The sequence below is a fragment of the Schistocerca americana genome, chromosome 1 (genome assembly GCF_021461395.2).
Source record: "Schistocerca americana isolate TAMUIC-IGC-003095 chromosome 1, iqSchAmer2.1, whole genome shotgun sequence".
Classification (NCBI taxonomy): domain Eukaryota; kingdom Metazoa; phylum Arthropoda; class Insecta; order Orthoptera; family Acrididae; genus Schistocerca; species Schistocerca americana.
Window position 1 is genome coordinate 566948647 of NC_060119.1, and position 19195 is coordinate 566967841.

General features: G+C 43.1%; 1 protein-coding gene across 1 annotated transcript in view; it reads left to right on the top strand.

The window, feature by feature from the left end:
* LOC124606522 (amphoterin-induced protein 3-like) overlaps positions 1 to 19195 on the top strand; it is a 149343-nt gene that overhangs the window by 111146 nt on the left and 19002 nt on the right. Inside the window, exon 2 of the mRNA XM_047138510.1 lies at positions 13843 to 14013. Coding sequence (XP_046994466.1) covers positions 13843 to 14013 — 171 coding nt within the window. The remainder of the gene's footprint in view (positions 1 to 13842; positions 14014 to 19195) is intronic.

The window sequence follows — 19195 nt, forward strand, 5'->3', positions numbered from 1 at the left end:
ACCCGACTTAATTCGACTACAGTCCATTATCCTCGTTTTGCTTCTGTTGATGTTCATCTTATATCCTCCTTTCAAGACACTGTCCATTCCATTCAACTGCTCTTCCAGGTCCTTTGCTGTCTCCGACAGAATTACAATGTCATCAGCGAACCTCAAAGTTTTTATTTCTTCTCCATGGATTTTAATACCTACTCCGAACTTTTCTTTTGGTTCTTTTATTGCTTGGTCAATATACAGATTGAATAACACAGGGGGTAGGCTACAATCCTGTCTCACTTCCTTCCTTCCCAACCACTGTTTCCCTTATACAGTAAAGCTGCATGCCCTCGGGAAAAATTACGGCTGTAGTTTCCCCTTGCTTTCAGCCGTTCGCAGTACCAGCACAGCAAGGCCATTTTGGTTAGTGTTAAAAGGCCAGATCAGTCAGTCATCCCTTGCAACTACTGAAAAGGCTGCTGCCCCTCTTCAGGAACCACACGATTGTCTGATTGTCTGGCCTCTAAACAGATACCCGTCCGTTGTGGTTGCACCTACGGTATGGCTACCTGTATCGTTGAGGCACGCAAGTCTCCCCACCAACGTAAGGTCTATGATTCATGGGGGGGGGGGGGGGGTGTTAAAAAGTATGCGGCACAATCTCCTCGTGAACTAGAGATTTCTAGTCAGTGCTAAGCTACGCTTGAGCTTGAGTGGTGTAAAGAGCGACAACTCAGGACAGATGAATTGAAACGAATGAGTTGAAGCGATGAATCACGCTACACCCTGTGGCAATCCAGTGGAAGGGTGTGTGCTTGCCACATGCCATGAAACCTTTACAGCGCCAACAATGAAGTACGGTGGAGATGGTGTTTGGGTATAGGGCTGTTCCTCGTCTTTGTGTGGGTCGTTTCACGGCACTTAAGAAAACGCTACATCCGGAAGGATATGAACACGTTTTACAGCCTTGTGTACTCCATACGGTAAGGACCAGTCAGGAGAAGGCAATTGACTGTTCCAGCACCAAATGCACCCTCACAGAAAGCAGCACTTCTATAGAATGGTTTATGACTTACTTGACTTAATTCCCTTGGCCCCTATGGGGGCATAGGGCATCCGGGAGAACTCGCCATCCGTCTCTGTCTTTGGCCATTTGCCTCAATTCTGGCCAGGTCTTGCCAACTCATTTTGCTTCCCCTTCCACTGTTCTCTTCCATGTGCCCCTTGGTCTTCTTCTCTTCCTTGTTCCCTGGGGATTCCATTCCAATGCTCTTTTTCTCGATGGCTCCATCTGGTTTTCTTAAGGTGTGCCCCAACCATCCCCACTTTCTCTCTCGTATCTGGTCTTCTATAGGTTTCTGGTTTGTTATTCTCCAGAGCTCCTCATTACATTTTTTTTCTGGCCACCAGATATTCATGATGCGTCGAAGACATCTATTTATGAAGCTTTGTAACTGGGATGTTTCCTTTTTATCCATTTTCCAGCTTTCACTGGCGTACAGAAAGACAGCCTTCACATTTGTATTAAAAATAGGGATTTATTTTTTTTTGTTTTTTTGTACGTGATATTTCTATTTTTCCATATTGGATAAAATTGTATGAAGGCAGCATTTGCCTTTTTAATGCGGTTTTTCACGTCATCTCCAGCTCCACCATCTTCTGCCACTATACTACCCAGATACAGGAATGAGTTGAGTCTCCACCCGCTGCTCACCTATTAACAATGGCACCTCCATGTTCCCTGAATTTACTCTCATTTCCTTTGTTTTGCCTATATTTATCTTGAGGCCAGCAGTCTCTGCTTCTTCTTTCAGCAAGTTTAATTTAGCTTGCATATCAGTCAGCCTTGGAGCTAGTAAAACTATGTCGTCTGCAAAATCCAAATCCTCTAGATGTTCGTGGATCCCCCACTGGATTCCTCGTCTCCTGCCTGCTGTGACTCTTCTCATAACAGTGTCTAGAACGAGTAGAAAAAGTGTTGGTGACAAAATACAACCCTGACGGACTCCAGTTGTTACTTTTATGGGCTCTGCCATATTTCCCTTGTGGAGTACGCAGCATTTGTAGCCATCATATAGAACTTTTATGACGTTTAACATCTTCTGTGGTATGTCATACTTCCACAATACCTGCCAGAGCACTTTGTACCACGGAATCGAAGGCCTTTTGAAAATCAATGAATGCCTGGTACATAGTTGCTTGGAATTATTTGCTTCGCTCTAAAATGATCCTAAGAGTGTTAATAAGATGAACACAACTGCGTTGTGTCCTAAAATCGGCCTGTTCTTTACGCAGTCGCTTTTCAAGGGATTCTTTAATTCTGTTTAAAATAATTCTGGTGATGACCTTACTGGGCACTGACAACAATGTAATACCCCGCCAGTTGTTACAATCTGACAAATTTCCCTTTTTTGGGAGCTTTACCACCAAACCATTTTTCCGCTCCTTTGGAGATTTCTCTTCAAGCCAAATATGCTTCAGCAAAGGATGGAGCATTTTAACAGTACTTTCAATATCAGCTTTTAAGAGCTCCGGTTCTATGTTGTCTAGGCCTGGAGCCTTTGTATTTTTTAGTGTTTTCAAGGAAATCCTAATTTCGTCCATTGTGGGGCACTGCAAATTTATATCTTTATCTTCTTCGACTTCCCCTGGAGCATCTCTTATGTGTTCCTCTTGGTTGTCTTCACAATTTAACAGTTCCTTGAAGTGCTCCTCCCACCTCTGTAGCTGTGCCTGTTGAGTTGTATGCATCACCCCATCCTTGTTCTTAACTGGTCCTTCATGTCTGAAATTCTTCATTGACAACCGTTTGGTAATATTGTAGAGCTCTTTCATATTTCCTTGTCTTGCTGCCTCTTCTGCTAATTTTGCAAGCTCATCTATCCATTTCCTTTTATCTCGACGTAGCAATATTATCACTTTTTTGTTCGCCTCCATGTATTCTTTATGCGCTTCGCTCTTCTGCGCTCTTGTCTTACAAAAATTTAACCTAAGTTTTAGTTCTTTCCTGTGGTTGATTTCATTCCACGTAGCATCTGAGACCCATTCCTTCCTTTGATGTGCCTGAAATCCTAAGATTTTTCTCCCACATCTAAATAACTGTCTTTGATTTTTTGCCAGCATGTTTAAATTCCCTCTTCCATAAAGTTTTCTTCAGAGAGGACCTGGAATCTGTTTTGTAGTTAAAGGGCAAATGTTTTTTTGATCTGTTGGTCTTTTAATCTTGCCACATCTATTTTCTTGCACCTGTGATTGAACTTGGTTCTATTTGCCACTATCTTCAGTCTGAATTCCGCCAAAACTAGGTGGTGGTCACTTCCAACGTCTGCCCCTCTTCTATTTCTGACATCTAACAGAGAGTGTCGGAACTTGCGGCTCATGACTATGTGGTCTATTTGATTTTCGGTAACGTGGTCTGGAGAAACCCACGTTATCTTATGGCAGTTACGATGTGGAAACAATGTGCTTCTAATGACTAGGTCATGTTCAGCGCATGTATCTATCAACATTTCACCATTTACATTCCTGATCCCCAATCCATGCACGCCCATGATATGTTCAAGCCCTTCATTTTCTGAACCAACTTTTGCGTTCACGTCACCCATTAAAATTTTTATGTCCCTAGAATTTGTTTGTCTAAGGACTCCGTTAAGCTCTGTATAAAATGCATATTTTAATTCTCCTTTAGCTATTTCAGTAGGTGCATACCATTGAATTACAGTGACATATCGCACATTTGTTTTAAAGCGTGCGGTTATTATCCGTTCTGAGACTGGTTTCCACTCCAGCAAGCTCTTCTTGCTGTTTTTAGATAGTAAGAGCCCTACACCATTCCTATGCATTGCGTCCTCACCTGTTTGACCCGCATACAGCAACACTCCACCATTTTGTGTTTGGAATTCCCCAGATTCTGGCCACCTTACTTCACTTAGTCCCAATATATCTAGTCGATAGTTCTCCATCTCTTTTTCAACCTGTCTTAGTCTCCCTGCCTCTCTCAAAGTCCTTACATTCCAAAAACCGATACGGATTTTCCTTTTCAGGCCAAAGGTCATATCCTTAAGATCCATCCGGCTGCTTCTCCTGTTAGTTTCTGCGATATGTGTTTTTTGGTGGTGCGGGTTATCAGCCCACAGCCTCAGTGTCCTGGTGGGGCGGCCACCTCATGGCCTGGATACCTGTTAGGTTTTATTTCAGGGCCTTACCCCTTAGATAGCTTGTCTTCACCACGACTACAGAACGCTATCCATCCCTTCGCAGTAAGGCCTATGTGTATCAACGTTGTCCTGCTGCCACACAATCACGAGGAGGAAAAGGAAAGGGAGTGTATAGGATGGGACAGAACAGGATAGGATAGGACAGGACAGGACAGGACACTAGACGGGACGTTGTGAGACACACTTTGTCTGGATCCTCTATAGAGACCTGTCCGGCTTGGGAGGCCCTGCTGGTAGTTACACCACCGCCGGCGTAGCCCTCCACTTCATTGGATCACACCAACCCCCTCGCCTACACGGACAGTGTTTCGTTAAGGCGGTGTCTCCTGAGGGGGATACAATGGTTTATGCGCAATAACGTCCTCGAAACGGATTGGCGTGCCTAGAACCCCGACCTGAACACCTCCAGAATCAGCTAAAACATGAACTTCGCTCCAGATCCCAGCCTTTAGCATCATTACTTTCAGCTCATTAGGTAGAATGGGCTGTCGTTCCTCCACAAACATTCAGATGCATCCCTCACTGTATCTACCAGAGTTCAAATTGTCGCCGGCCTGAGTGGCCGAGCGGTTCTAGGCCCTACAGTCTGGAACCGCGCGACCGCTATGGTCGCAGGTTCGAATCCTGTCTCGAACATGGATGTGTGTGATGTCCTTCGGTTAGTTAGGTTTAAGTATTTCTAAGTTCTAGGGGACTGATGACCTCAGAAGTTAAGTCACATAGTGTTCAGAGCATTTTGACCCAATTCAGATTCTAAAGTCGAAGGATGGACTCATTCCATATTAATGGCTACTGATAAATGTCCACATACAACCGGTCAGATAGTATCTGAGAGATGTGAAGGAAGTACTGACTATCCCCATTGTGATCTAACGTTCGGTGGAAGTTTATATTACGGTAACTTCCAGCGTACCAAAATTTGTGCTACCACAAACTGATGAGGACAGGCAGACTTTCTACGGATTTAATTTCAATTTCTCATCGCCGGTGCATTCTCATAACGGCTGTTTACTGTTTGTTGAATGTATATAGACGTTAACTATGACGTTTTGCTACCGAGAACGATAAAAGTAGCAAACCAAACTTGCGTTAAATTAACTTCAGGAGTGCTAATACATGATATCTACACTGACCACTAACGCAGGCAGAATTGTTACACTGACTGTCTTTCCTAAGAGAAGTCAGGCGCATTTTCTCCGGTGTTTCGGCAGATATTTGTAGTTTTGTTTTTTCGTTGTGTGGCTGTAGTCAGCCCAAACAAATACTACCTATCACGTCTTCCACGATACGCTCAGTGTCGACGAAAAGCGCCGGTTTGTTTTCCGTTACAAATAGAATGATTTTTAAAGCGTAATTTTACGTGTCCATTCGATAGAGCGGTCTCACATTAGTCCAGTGTGATGTGTTTTATCGGTATGTTGTAACAGGGACAGTAAAAAATGAACAACCACCTGTACGCGAGCAGCGGTGCTGCGTGGCGGTATCACTCATGGGAGAATGGTCGGTGTTGCCGCTGCTGGACTACAGGTTATTCTTACTGTTTCACTGTCCATGTTAATATATACGGATAAAACAGATACCACACTGGACTAATGTGGGGCTGCTCTATCGAATGGGAAACTGGAAATTTCCTATGGGACCAAACTGCTGAGGTCATCGGTCCCTAGGCTTACACTCCACTTAATCTTAGGCTAGGAACAACACACACAGCCATGCCCGAGGGACGACTCGAACCTCCGACGGGGGAGCCGCGCAAACCGTGACGAGGTGCCTCAGACCACGCGGCTACCCTGCGCGACGCCCTATCGAATGGAACGTGAAATTCCGGTTTAAAACTCATTTTGTTTGAGAAGGGAAACAAATCTACGCTTTCCGTAGACTCTGGGCGTCGCATGAAATGAGCAGTATTTGTTTGGGCTGACTCCAGCTACACAGTTCAAAAACGAAACTGCAAATATCTGGCGAAACACAAGAGAAAACGCGACTGACAGACCTTATGGAGGGACACACTGCATAAACGGGACGCGTTTGACTTAAAACGTATAGGCATTAACTGATAATTTGAAAATAAACTAAACGGTAGTAAAATTCTGTATTAAAATGTTCTCGTTAAAAGATATTTTATTAATCATCGTATTTAAAGCACGCTACTATTGGTAGCAACAAATGTGATGAACAGATGAGAGCCCCACTACTCTTGAGTCAGTCCGATGCGGTATATTAAAAACCTATAATCTTTCTTGAGTACTGTCGTCAGTCTTTGTGGGTTACGACGTATTACGTCATTTTCTCGTTCGGCAAGCGACGACTGTTGCGGAAATGCTCATAGAAGTCCAGAAACAGACGCTGCAGAACAGGCGTTGTGCATCACGCAGAGTTTATGCTAAAATTCCGAGATCAGTCGTCTGAAGAATAGTCAGGTAATACACAATATTATCTCTTCCAACATGCATATCGCGAAGTAACTGATAAATTAGAGATAATCCGGGGCCTTACAGATTCTTGATACTCCAACATACAATTTGTGAATGGAATAGGATTGGAGGAGGGGGGCTCCATGATTTGTGATACGTAAAGTACCCTCTGCCACACATCGTAAGGTGGCTCGCAATATATATATATATTTATATGCGGGCAGACATTTACAATATACAGGGTGGTCCATTGATCGTGACCGAACCAAATATCTCACGAAAAAACTACAAAGAACGAAACTTGTCTAGCATGAAGGGGAACCAGATGGCGCTATGGTTGGCCCGCTAGATGGCGCTGCCATAGGTCAAACGCTTATCAACTGCGTTTTTTTGAATAGGAACCCTCATTTTTTGATACATATTCGTGTACTGCGTAGAGAAATATGAATATTTTAGTTGGACCACTTTTCTCGCTTTGTGATAGATGGTGCTGTAATGGTCACAAACGTATGGCTCACAATTTTAGACGAACATTTGGTAACAGGTGCCGGACATCCATCATGTTGGAAGTACATCGCCATTCTGTCATGCAGTGAAACATCTTGTAGTAACATCGGTAGAACATTACGTAGGAAATGAGCATACACTGCACCATTTAGATTGCCATCGATAAAATGGAGGCCAATTATCCTTCCTCCCTTAATGCCGCACCACACATTAACCCACAAAGGTCGATGATGTTCCACTTGTTGCAGCCATCGTGGTTTTTCCGTTGCCCAATAGTGCATGTTATGCCGGTTTACGTTACTGCTGTTGGTGATTGACGCTTCGTCTTTAAATAGAACGCGTGCGAAAAATCTGTCATCGTCCCGTAATTTCTCTTCTGCCCTCTGACAGAACTATACACGACGTTCAGAGTCGTCGCCATGCAATTCCTGGTGCATAGAAATACAATAAGGCTGCAATCGATGTTGATGTAGCGTTCTTAACACAGATTTCTGAGATTTCCGATTCTCGTGCAATTTGTCTGACACTGATGTGCACCATCATTTGTTGCAGGTCGTGGTTGACGTTTCACATGTGACTGAACACTTCCTGTTTCCTTAAAAAACGTAACTATCCGGCGAACGCTCCGGACACTTGGATGATGTCGTCCAGGATACCGAGCAGCATACATAGCGCACGCCCGTTGGGCATTTTGATCACAATAGCCATATATCAACACGATATCGACCTCTTCCGCAATTAGTAAACGGTCCATTTTAACACGGGTAATACATCGCAAAGCAAATACCGTCCGCACTGGCGGAATGTTACGTGATGCTGTGTACTTACACGTTTGTGACTATTACAGCGCCATCTATCACAAAGCGAAAAAAGTGCTCCAACTAAAACATTCATATTTCTCTACGTACTACACGAATATGTAATAAAAATGGGGGGTTCCTGTTTTAAAAAACCTTGACCTTTGGCAGCGCCATCTAGCGGGCCAATCATAGCGCCATCTGGTCTCCCCCTTCAAGCTAGACGAGTTTCGTTCTTTGTAGTTTTTTCCGTTTGATGCTTATTTCGTGAGATATTTGGCCCGGTCACTATCAGTGGACTACCCTGTATATCCTAATTTTCTCAAACAAATAATGCAAATTACCAACGAAGCCTTTAATGTAAGAGGCAATCACCTGCTGCACCTGCTCTTGTCTCCGGAGGCTACATAAAATTAAAATCTGGGTTGTTGTAATGTAAGCCGAGAAACAATTTAAAAAAGCAACCCAATAAAACCAACTACAATGACGAAAAGCAGGAAATAATTTAATTAATATTGCGTTTAAACTTTTCTTGCAGTATAAGGAAAAGAGTTAAATAAAATTTACACTTCCAGAAAAACTTTAACTTCATGTAGAAACGCAACTGCTGTAAAGTACAATTTAGTGCTTTTGGGGAATAACAGAAACTTATAGACCTGGACTAATTTCTTGGCTTTTTTTCTCTCCTAAATTATTTTTTAATTTTGATCAAACAATCTCATAGGTGGAGAAGATTCTCTCAGTGGATGCAGTAGGGGAAGGAATGAGGCTTTCCACAAAAGCAATAAATCCTGTTGATAAATTTTCTGTTTTCATTCATTCATTTGTTTGAATGGAACTTAGTTAAAATGACATCAGTGTCTGGGAGATAATCGCAATCAGCAATCCTGAAAGACACACTTGCAATTCAATCTGGATGCATCTCAGAGCCACATTTCAGCACACTCTTCTTGTTCAGTAGTTAATCCCCTCCCTCTAAACCCTGGATCTGACATACTGGTAAATTAATGAAAGGGTTCTAGTGCTTGTTCCTTTCGTTTTTTTATTGGGTTCCACATCAGGACTTTCTACAATATCAGTCCACAGATCGACAGCTTGTGCAATATTTGTGCTGACTGCTTGACAAAGAATTAAGATTGTACAAACCTCCGACAGTTGTTCGAGAAGATAAGCATCATATTATTAATACTGTCAAAGATTTTGCTAATGTTAGCAGAGACTTCTTCAGAATGTTGTATTCCAATTTTAACACTAAAAGTAGTTGCAAGAATGGGTTAGTGTTTTGAATAAGTTAATCATAAGAATAAGCTGAATATATTTTGAGAAAATCCCAAAACATTGATTAAAACCCATAAAATACAATTATCCCACTGGGTAGAGTTTTTTAAAATTACTTAGGTTTGTGTCAACCCTAATTCAAATACTTTGATAGATGATCGCTCCTATCAAACGCAGCCTCGACTCTGTTGCATATAGGTTTACAGCAATAGAGCAGATAGACAAGGCCAGAGATGTAGGAGGAGGCAGCTACTTCCTCACAATGTATCGAGGTGACCGTACGTGTTGATCGGTGTGGCGCCCGACTTCGCGAATAGCTTCCACAAATACTGGTTAGCTGGTGCTACTGCGTATACATCCACTGCGACACACGCTCACAAAAAAAGCGCGCCGTGCTGAAGAACACCTGCAGAATTTCAGCAGGACATACACAATCAAAATTTTCCAGAAGTGCCATTGTGTACAAACGTTAGGCTTATTAGGAGGAAAAGAAAAAGAATATATGCAGAGAAATGGTAAGCAGTCGCTGTAAATGACGTGAAGATTTCCTTACAAAAAATATTCTTACTTTCAAATACGCAAAGATTGACGAAAATCAGGATGTTTGACTGTCATTGCTGGTAGTACTTGGCTGGAAACAGACTGAGGCATAACGACTGTCTGGCGGGGTAAAGTAGTCACATTGATTGGACACATAGCAGCCTCAGTAACGTACACCATTGGCTAAAAGTATTGAACACCGTAGAAATTTTGCAGTTGTGGACTATACAATGGACAGCCAAATCTGAGGCGAACCGGTTGATCGTGTCTTGAGACCTTTCCGTTGTTGGACACGTATTCAGGAGGACTGGGGTTCCAGTCAGTGTCCTACCAATTTTATCTACGTTTTAAAGTAAATGTCAGGGTGCTTCTTGTGAAAAGGGCGCGTCGATTACCTGCCTTGCCCACTTCAAATGACCTCTACGCCGGTGGGACGTAAAACGCTGCCTTCCTTTGTCCTCACCAAAGTGCCGCGTGACATTAACGTCCCCATCCGACGTGTTGGATCACCAGCGACAGTGTCGCGTGCCATCAGCGCAGAGGTGTCCGTCCCCTGACCTGTGATAAATTGCGGGGTCGCAAATACAGTGTCACCTTCCGACCATACCTTGTAAACAATATGCAGTTGTTGGGAAATTCCTTCCAGCAGTCGGGTTGTAGTCGACCACCGCTGCTCAACTCGTATTAGACGATGGATAAACTAATTAAGGGTTGAGTAGAAGCAGATGAGTACTACTAACCCCTGCCATGTGAAATGCTTAACAGTCGAGCATAGTTTCCGTAGTCAGTGTGCTTTATGACCGGGTTACATTAAACGTACAAATGGTTCAAATGGCTCTGAGCACTATGCCACTTAACTTCTGAGGTCATCAGTCCCCTAGAACTTAGAACTAATTAAACCAAACTAACCTAAGGACATCACACACATCCATGACCGAGGCAGGATTCGAACCTGCGACCGTAGCGGTCGCTCGGTTCCAGACTGCAGCGCCTAGAACCGCACGGCCACTCCTGCCGGCTTTAAACGTGCAATAGCTAACTGCAGTGTAATGCATCGTTGAGTTGGTCAGCGATTGTGTTGTCCTGACTTTGACGATCTCCATCGTAACATACATACCTTCTTATCCTCCTCAGTCCCGAGCTTAAAATGTTCAAATGTGTGTGAAGTCTTATGGGATTTAACAGCTAAGGTCATCAGTCCCTAAGCTTACACACTACTTAACCTAAATTATCCTAAGGACAAACACACACACACACACACACACACCCATGCCCGAGGGAGGACTCGAACCTCCGCCGGGACCAGCCGCACAGTCCACGACTCCAGCGCCTTACACCGCTCGGCTAATCCCGTGCGGCGGTCCAGAGCTTAGATTTTATGTATGAATAGTTTATATTGTTGGCCAATGTGTTGTTCTGGATAAAAATACTAAATTCAAAAATAAATTGGCACGATTCACCAGAATTTTGGAACATGTTGAGAGTTAAAAAATTAGAGAAGTATTTTCAGTACCTCAACAGCTGACATTAAGCACCTAAAAATGAAAACAAAATGCCGCTGGGATGTAAAAGTACAGGTCGTTGCCGAATGCTGTCACAGTGCTACCTCTGGAATAATATATAGTTGTATCGCTGTGTTGTAAGTAATTTTGTATTAAAGGAGACCACTCATCGAAAGACAGTTGACGGAGTGATTTATAGCCAAGCAGAAAAAAGAAGAAAAAACTAACTTGCTTTTGGTTCTTTCGGACTTGTCAGAAATAACAGACGACATATATAAGTTGAACGAAATTATAAGTAACACCTTCAGCCGCTAACGGGCGTTGATACATATCAACGGGGACAGGTGAAAATGTGTGTCACGACCGGGACTCGGACCCGGGATCTCCTGCTTACATGGCACACGCTCTAGCCATCTGAGCCACCGGCTAGCGCCCGTCAGCAGCTGAAGGTATTAATATAATTATAATTTCGTTCTAGACGGCTGCAGGTCATGTCCGAAAGAACAGACACCATATCCATATAAATATATAAGTTGATCCTGCAGCCGCTATGAATCAAGACACAAAGAAATTAATGACATCAGCTTCTAGTGGACAGTGATTTAAATCAGTGCCCACTGGCAGGAAACGTCATTAATTCCTTTCTGTCTTCCCCTTTTCGATGAGTGGTCTCCTTTAATCCGGAATCATTAATATTGTGCTAGAATTTTAATATAACATTTATATTACATTATTGCTGTGATAAAATAGTCACTTATTCGATAGTGAAGAGTATATTAGTTAACAGCAAGTTTGACACATTCTAGTCTAGAATTACTTTTAAAAAAATCCTCAATTTTCGAAGACCTGCTGACACTACGAACCTACTGGGCGCATGCAAAATGAAGATAAATGGTGTACAGGCAGCACACTGTACAAAGTATACAGCAGGCTACAATCACGCACAGCAAGTTAAGTATGGTCCCTTGGTTGAAAAAAGTATGGATGTCTAGTATACCTTACGTAATGTTATTTGTATTCGTCGTAAGTTCGAGAAAGGATTATTCAGCAGTAGTTTTGTCTTAGTAGAAGGAAGCGTTAATCGTTAAATCAAGTTACTAATAGTGATTCTGTAACAAGTTTCGCTATAGTAATCAGAGGTGACAAAAGTCATGGGTTACCTCCCAGTATCGCGTCTGACCCCACTTTCTTTCTCGGCGTAGTGCAGAAACTCGATGTGGCATGGACTCAATGGACTCAACAAATCGCTGGAATTCCCCTGCAGAAATGGTGAGCCATGCTGTCTCTACAGCAGTGCAAAACTGCAAGCATTGTCGGTGCAGGAACTGATATCTTAATTATATCCCATAAGTGTTCTAGAGCATTCATTTCGAACTATCTGAATGGGCACATAATTCGCTCATATTCTCCAGAATGTTCTTCGAATCTACCGCGAACAACTGCGGTCCAGTGACATGACTCACTGCCGTCTATAAAATGGGGTCCCTAAAATGCTGCAAATGATCTTCAGGTTGTCAAAAATTACCATTTCAGGCCAATGATCGGTTCAGTTGGACCAGGGTACCCGGTCCATTCCATTGAAATATAGCTGGCAACATTGAGCCACCGCCAGCTTGCACAGTGCCGAGTTGACAACTTGGATCCATGCCTTCGTGGGATCTTTACCACACTCGAACCCTACCATCAGCTCTTAAAAACAGAAATCGAGACTCACCCGTCAAGGCCACGGTTTTCCAGTCGTGTAGGGTCCGACCAGTATGGTTAAGAGTGCAGGAGAGGTACTGCGGGCGATGTCGTGTTGTTAGCAAAGACATTAAAGTTGGTCGTATGCTGCCATAGCCCTTTAACGCCAAATTTCGCCTGCTCTAACGGATATGTTCTTCGTACGTCCCGTGTTAACTTATGTGGTTAATCGACACAGTATTGTTCGTCTGTTAGCACTAACAAAGCTATAGAAACGCCGCTGCTGTCGGTCGTTAAGTGAAGGTCGTCGGCCCCTGCGTTGTCCGTAGCCAGAGGTAATGGCTGAAGTTGGTGTTCTCGGCACACACTTTACACTGTTGATCTCATATTACTGAAGTCCATAAAGATTACCGAAATCTAATCTCCTGTGCGTTTAACTTCAACTACCATACCGTATTCACAGTCTGTCAACTCCCGTCGTGCGTCCGTAATCACCTCGGAAACCTTTGTACGTGAATCATGTAATTAAAAAGACACCTCCTCCAACGCACTGCCCTTTTATACCTCGCGTGCGTGATACAACCTCTATCTGCATGTCGCTACTCCATGACTTTTGTTATCTCAGTGTATAACATAGAGCAGCGCGTATTGAAGAATAGAAATGTCTGGTAAAACTTGGATTTCACTGAAACATGCTGTGCTTAGAGGAGCCGCTAATTATTAAAGTTTCAGCAGAAATTTGTTAGGGAAAGGAAGTGAGCGCTCGCGCTTCTGTCAATGTGCGACAGGTGTTGGTCGTTAGAGAAGCATTAGCAAGTATGGCTGCGCCGCTGCCGGAGCGTCGGCTGCGATTCCGCAGCGAGCGTAGCTGCAAATGCTGATCTCAGGTGGGACTCTGGTTACAGCTGCGTGCACGTGCGTGTTCCAGATGCTCTGGTGGTGGCTGCTGTTGCTGGCGGCGGCGCTCTGCTGCGCGGCCTTCGAGCTTCCAGAGAAGGGTCGCGGCTGCGTCGTGCTGCGGACGCACGGCATGCTGGGAGCGGACTGCAGCTCCAGGGACCTCAGGGACGTCCCGCAGAACCTCGACACCCGCATAGAGGTGCGTGGCCTCCCGGCTCCTAACGCTTCCCGCTAGGGAAGTTCCAGAACATCCTAAAATCAGAAATTACAGGCCGCTTGCACAGAAACATTACAACAATGTAACTATGTATTCCCAACAAAATTTCAGACTTCACTCACGGATATTTCTGAGTGTTTGCTTCTTCTTCTTCTTCTTCTTCTTCTTCTTCTTCCCGTGATTGAGCGGAGTGAAAACAACACTCCCTAGAAATTACAAAATTGATTTTTGTCCGAATTTTTATAAACAAAGGAAGAGTAGGAAATCGGCAAATACGGTATCAAACTGACCAGCATGATGTGTAGTGTTCCAGAAAAAATTCTTGTCCGAATTTTCATGGCCAAATGTAGACTGGGAAACGGACAAATGGGTCATCAAAATGACCAACATGAGATCTTGCGTTCTTTCTTTCCTTTTTTTCTTTCATGTTGAAAAATTAAATAACAGATCTTAATACAAACAGAAACTCGTTTTCTTTTCGTCAACGTACTTTTAGAAATAATAGAATACTCACTGATTTTTAAACATAAAGGGTGAACATTAGTAAAGCCGGCAAACTGCAGGGATGATTTCCTGAATGGAAATGGAGGAGGAAAGGTACTACGAACATGTCTGGAAATGCGTCGTTGCCATTGTAGACGTCACTGACGAATTACAGTCCCTCTGACCACATGCAGTGTGTTCCTTGTGTGTTATAGGCTGTGTGGTTGACGCAGCATACTGTTAGCAGGAGAATGTCCGGTATTCATTTCGGGAACAAGCCGAGATGGTGTTTCTGAAAGGCCATGGTGATGAAAACGGTAGAGAAGCAGAAGGACTATACGAAAACAAGCACACTCACAGACGGCAACCACATCAGACAACATATCAAGCCCTTTTTGGGCGTTTGTGTGTTCATGGTTTCTTTCACACAGACGAACATGTGGGCAGCCGGCGGACTGTGCATACACCAGATTTAGCAGACCATGTTCTACACGATACTGAGACGATTCCTAGAACAGGTTCCAGGCAAGTCCCCCGCCAATGAGCTGTGTAAGCCAACATACGATTGTATCTTACATGACAACCGCTACTATCCCTGTCACCTGCAACGAGTGCAAGGATTGTCAGCAGCGGATTTCCCTCTGTGGGACGGATTTTGTCGGTTTTTGCACCAGATCATCACAATTAAGGGATTTATGTCATTAGTCCTTTTTACCGACGAAGCAACCTTCACCAGAACTGACAACATCAATCTGCATAATCTTCCTCTTTAGGCTAAAGACGCAGTACGTGGTCAGAGCAACTTTAATTCGTCAGCGCCAAGTACCGTGGTAAAGATGCATTTCCAGATGTGTGTTCATAGGACCTTTTTTTCCTTCATTTCCAGTCAGAAATCTGTCCCTGCAGTTTATCCGCTTTATTAATGTTCATCGTATATTATATTTCATACCTTGTGAACAAAATCTGAAAATACAAAACGGTCAATTGTTTTATGAAAATATTTGTTTAAAAGTAATAAGTAAAATGCATTAAAGAAACATTTGACGCTCCTCCGCATCATTTGACAATATCATCTCAAGACCACTAAACAGCAGACGGCACGTTCTACGTAATCTAGAAGACAAATATCCTCCAGTACTATTCAAAATTCTAAGAAAATCACTGAACTCTACATTCTCATCGACATCTCAGTTGCTGTCCATAATCTCGAGCGTTATTGAGAGAGGTGTGTAGCATGTTTCTCTTTTTTATTCCTTACTTTTAGATATATAATTTCATAAAAGATTTTATCGCTTTATTTTAGTTTTCAAATATTTTTATTTCGTATAAGGCACCCATGGATTTCAGCGGCTTTTTCCTGAGTTAATTGCAATCTGTAGGGTTTCTTATACCCCATCTGCTTGCGTGTCCGTATTGCACTAAAAATACACTGAAGGAAAAGAAATCGCAACACCAAGGAGGAGTTGGGCGCATAAATGGAAGTTAGTAGACGTGTTTTTGCACCTGAGAGATGTCTACGAGAAACTGGATGTTTCTTCTGCCGTAATGCAGTTAGGTGTCGTTCCGGTAGCTCCTCAAGCTTCTGCAGAGAGCTGTAGGGACCAGTGCGAGTCTGGCTAAAACACGAGAGTAGTGCATCTTGGAGAGAGTCGCCTGGAGGAAGCCGTTTCAAAACCAGAGCCACGTCGGTCTGTTTGCGCTTCTCAGGGTACATTTTACTGATCCCAGTGACTCCACGAGGCAGTTGGAGTGGGGAACAGTTTGCACAGATCCCTGTGTACTGACCTCTCGACAGAATCAACGCTATCTGATCTTGTTTTATGTATTTTCTGTCTCCTGGTGAAAGCAGTTTGTGTCAGTCAGACAACAGCCATTGTGGAGGGCGGAGTTCTACCAACCAAAAGGCGGGAGATGTCCTCATTGGACATTCTTAAGAAGTAACGGGTGTTTATAAATTACTTTTAAAACAGTAACCTTCAATTATCAGAAGCGTAAATAGCTTACAGAAGTTTTGGATACAGCAACTGAATGCAGTATATTCCCTGTCTAACACTTAGATTCTGACGTTCCCGCTAGGTGGCGTGCACAAATGACTTAGTCATCATGGAGTCGTATAACGGTACAGAGCGTGCACGGTGTTATTTATGGCTTCATGATTCCCAATCCTGTACCAGAGTTCAGAGACAGTTCAGGACTAAGCATCGCAAGCTACCACCTGAAAGACAACTGTTATTAATTGGTACCACTGTTTCGTCGAAACTGTGTATCACATAGGATACTGGGTTACGGTTGGCTAGCGGTCTTTGACGCAGCAATTGAACAAGATCGGCAGTCTTACATTAGTAATCTGGGTAAACAAAGACGTGCCAACTTACAGTTGAATATGTCTGGTGTTGCAGTGTGAAAGGTATTACAGAATCACCTGTCATTCATGCCCTACAAATTGGAACTGCTGAAAGCTTTAAGAGAAAGTGACCTAGAAAAACGAGCTGAGTTTTATGCAGAAATGTTAAACAAAATGCAGACTGAAGATGATGTGCTAAATAACATTTTGTTCAGTGACGAAAGCCACCTTCCGTACCTGAGGTTAAGTGAGTCGGCACAGTGTTCTTTTGTAGACTGAACAGAAATGACGTCACGTAATCGAACATATGCGGGATTCACCTAAGATAAATGTTCCTTTGCACTGTAAGCTGCAACAAGATTTACGGTCTTTGTTTTCTTTTTGCCGAGTCAACTGTAAATGCCATATCGTACCTGAACGTGCTTCAACATTGTGTAAGGCATGAGTTACAGCACGATATGGGCACAGAACTTATTTTCCAACAAGATGGCGCACCACCACGTTATCATCGTGAAGCTGTCGTATATCTCCGTAGGAATGTGCTGACTTGGCTTGGACGTGGTAGAACAATATCCTGGCCAACTTGATCACCTGACTTAACCAGAGTCGACTTCTGTGTATGGGGTTACATCAAAGATATAATGTTTGGTCCTCCGCTCCCGCGAATCGTCGACGAGCTGCGTAACACAAGCAGACTTGCTTCATAGGATTTTGCAGGAAACTGATTACAGATGGGACATTTGTCGTGTTGCTAAAGGTTGCTACACTGAGCACTTGTAAATAAACCTTGAAGATACATTGCATTCAGTGCTGTCTCAAACATTTCTGTAATTTGTTTCCCTTTTTCACTATTAAAGGTTAATTTTGTATAACTAATTTATAAACACCCGAGGAATCACGACATCGAATGCTTTAGAAATGGTATTGATGGGAAGCTGGTTGATTATAGAAGATTTTAGACAGATTATTTGATGAGACACCAGACAACTCCTTAACGGTTTTCTCATTGGCCAGAGTTTGGCGCACCTGTATTTATTGGAAGATTATTTCTTTGCCCGAGACTGCTCAGAACAGGACAGTATATGTAGTTTTGAGTAGACTGTGGAGGGAGACGAGAAGCAGTACACACGCTCAAAGTTAAGACTAGGGACTTCGAATTTCGATACTTATTTAAGTATCGAAAAACGTTAATCATCAGAAAGAGAATTCACGTTGGGAGAGGAGGCTGTCGCGTGTCTGACGACTGTTAGAGACAGCTGGCACCACCTATGCAGCTTGAATTTCTACTCGGCGATTATGGTGAGTTATCTGCCAGCACCAATTGGTTAGGGAGATGTCAAATTAACGTTTCTCGATATCTAAATAAATTCTCATCGGTGAATTCATGACGAGGTTCAAATGGTTCTGAGCACTATGGGACATAACTTCTTTGGTCATCAGTCCCCTAGAACTTAGAACTACTTAAACCTAACTAACCTAAGGACATCACACACATCCATGCCCAAGGCAGGATTCGAACCTGCGACCGTAGCGGTTACGCGGTTTCAAACTGTAGCGCCTAGAACCTCTCGGCCACTCCGGCCGGCCATGACGAGGTGAGCAGGCGTAGGTGCATGTGTGTTTTTCATTTCACCTTTGAGCATGATCCTGCTATCAATGTGTGTGCACCTGCAGCTACGTTCTACACGACTAATTTATCAGGATGATGATTATTTCTGAATCTCGATTGCTTTTTCGAACATGTCACAAAGTTAGTCAGTGCTAGTTTTATGTCATTTCCGTGTTCGAATTAGATCTTTCTTCTGCAGTGTGCTTATTAAGATCCATGTTCATGTCATTACGATTAATAAATTTAAATTCACTTGGGTGCAGATTTAATTCAGTAGTTTGTGAATACTTTTTCCATGCATTATACTTTTTATGATTGTTGTGAAGACCAACATCATACTCATTTACTGGGGCTACCCTTTGATGTTAAATCTGTTGGACACAGTTACTAAAAAATAAACCGCTTTGTTGAAGGGACGAATTCCAGCAAAAAGCGCCGTCCATATCCCTGAGGTCACTGGCGTTAAAGACGACTCGGGGTTTCAAGAACTCATTGAGGTTTTAAAAGAATTCTAGGATAGTTTTCTAAGTGTTGTGAGTACAATGCCAATCTTACATCTTTTCGAGAAGTTTTCAAGATCGTTTGTTCTTTGAGCTGAAAGCGTGCATGTGCCATGTACAGATGGAACTGACTGGTCTGCAATGTAATTACCGTTTACAAGACAAATTCTTTTGCATTAAAACCATACAGGAGATCTAGATTGTTTTGTTCGGGAAGTGTTTTCACTT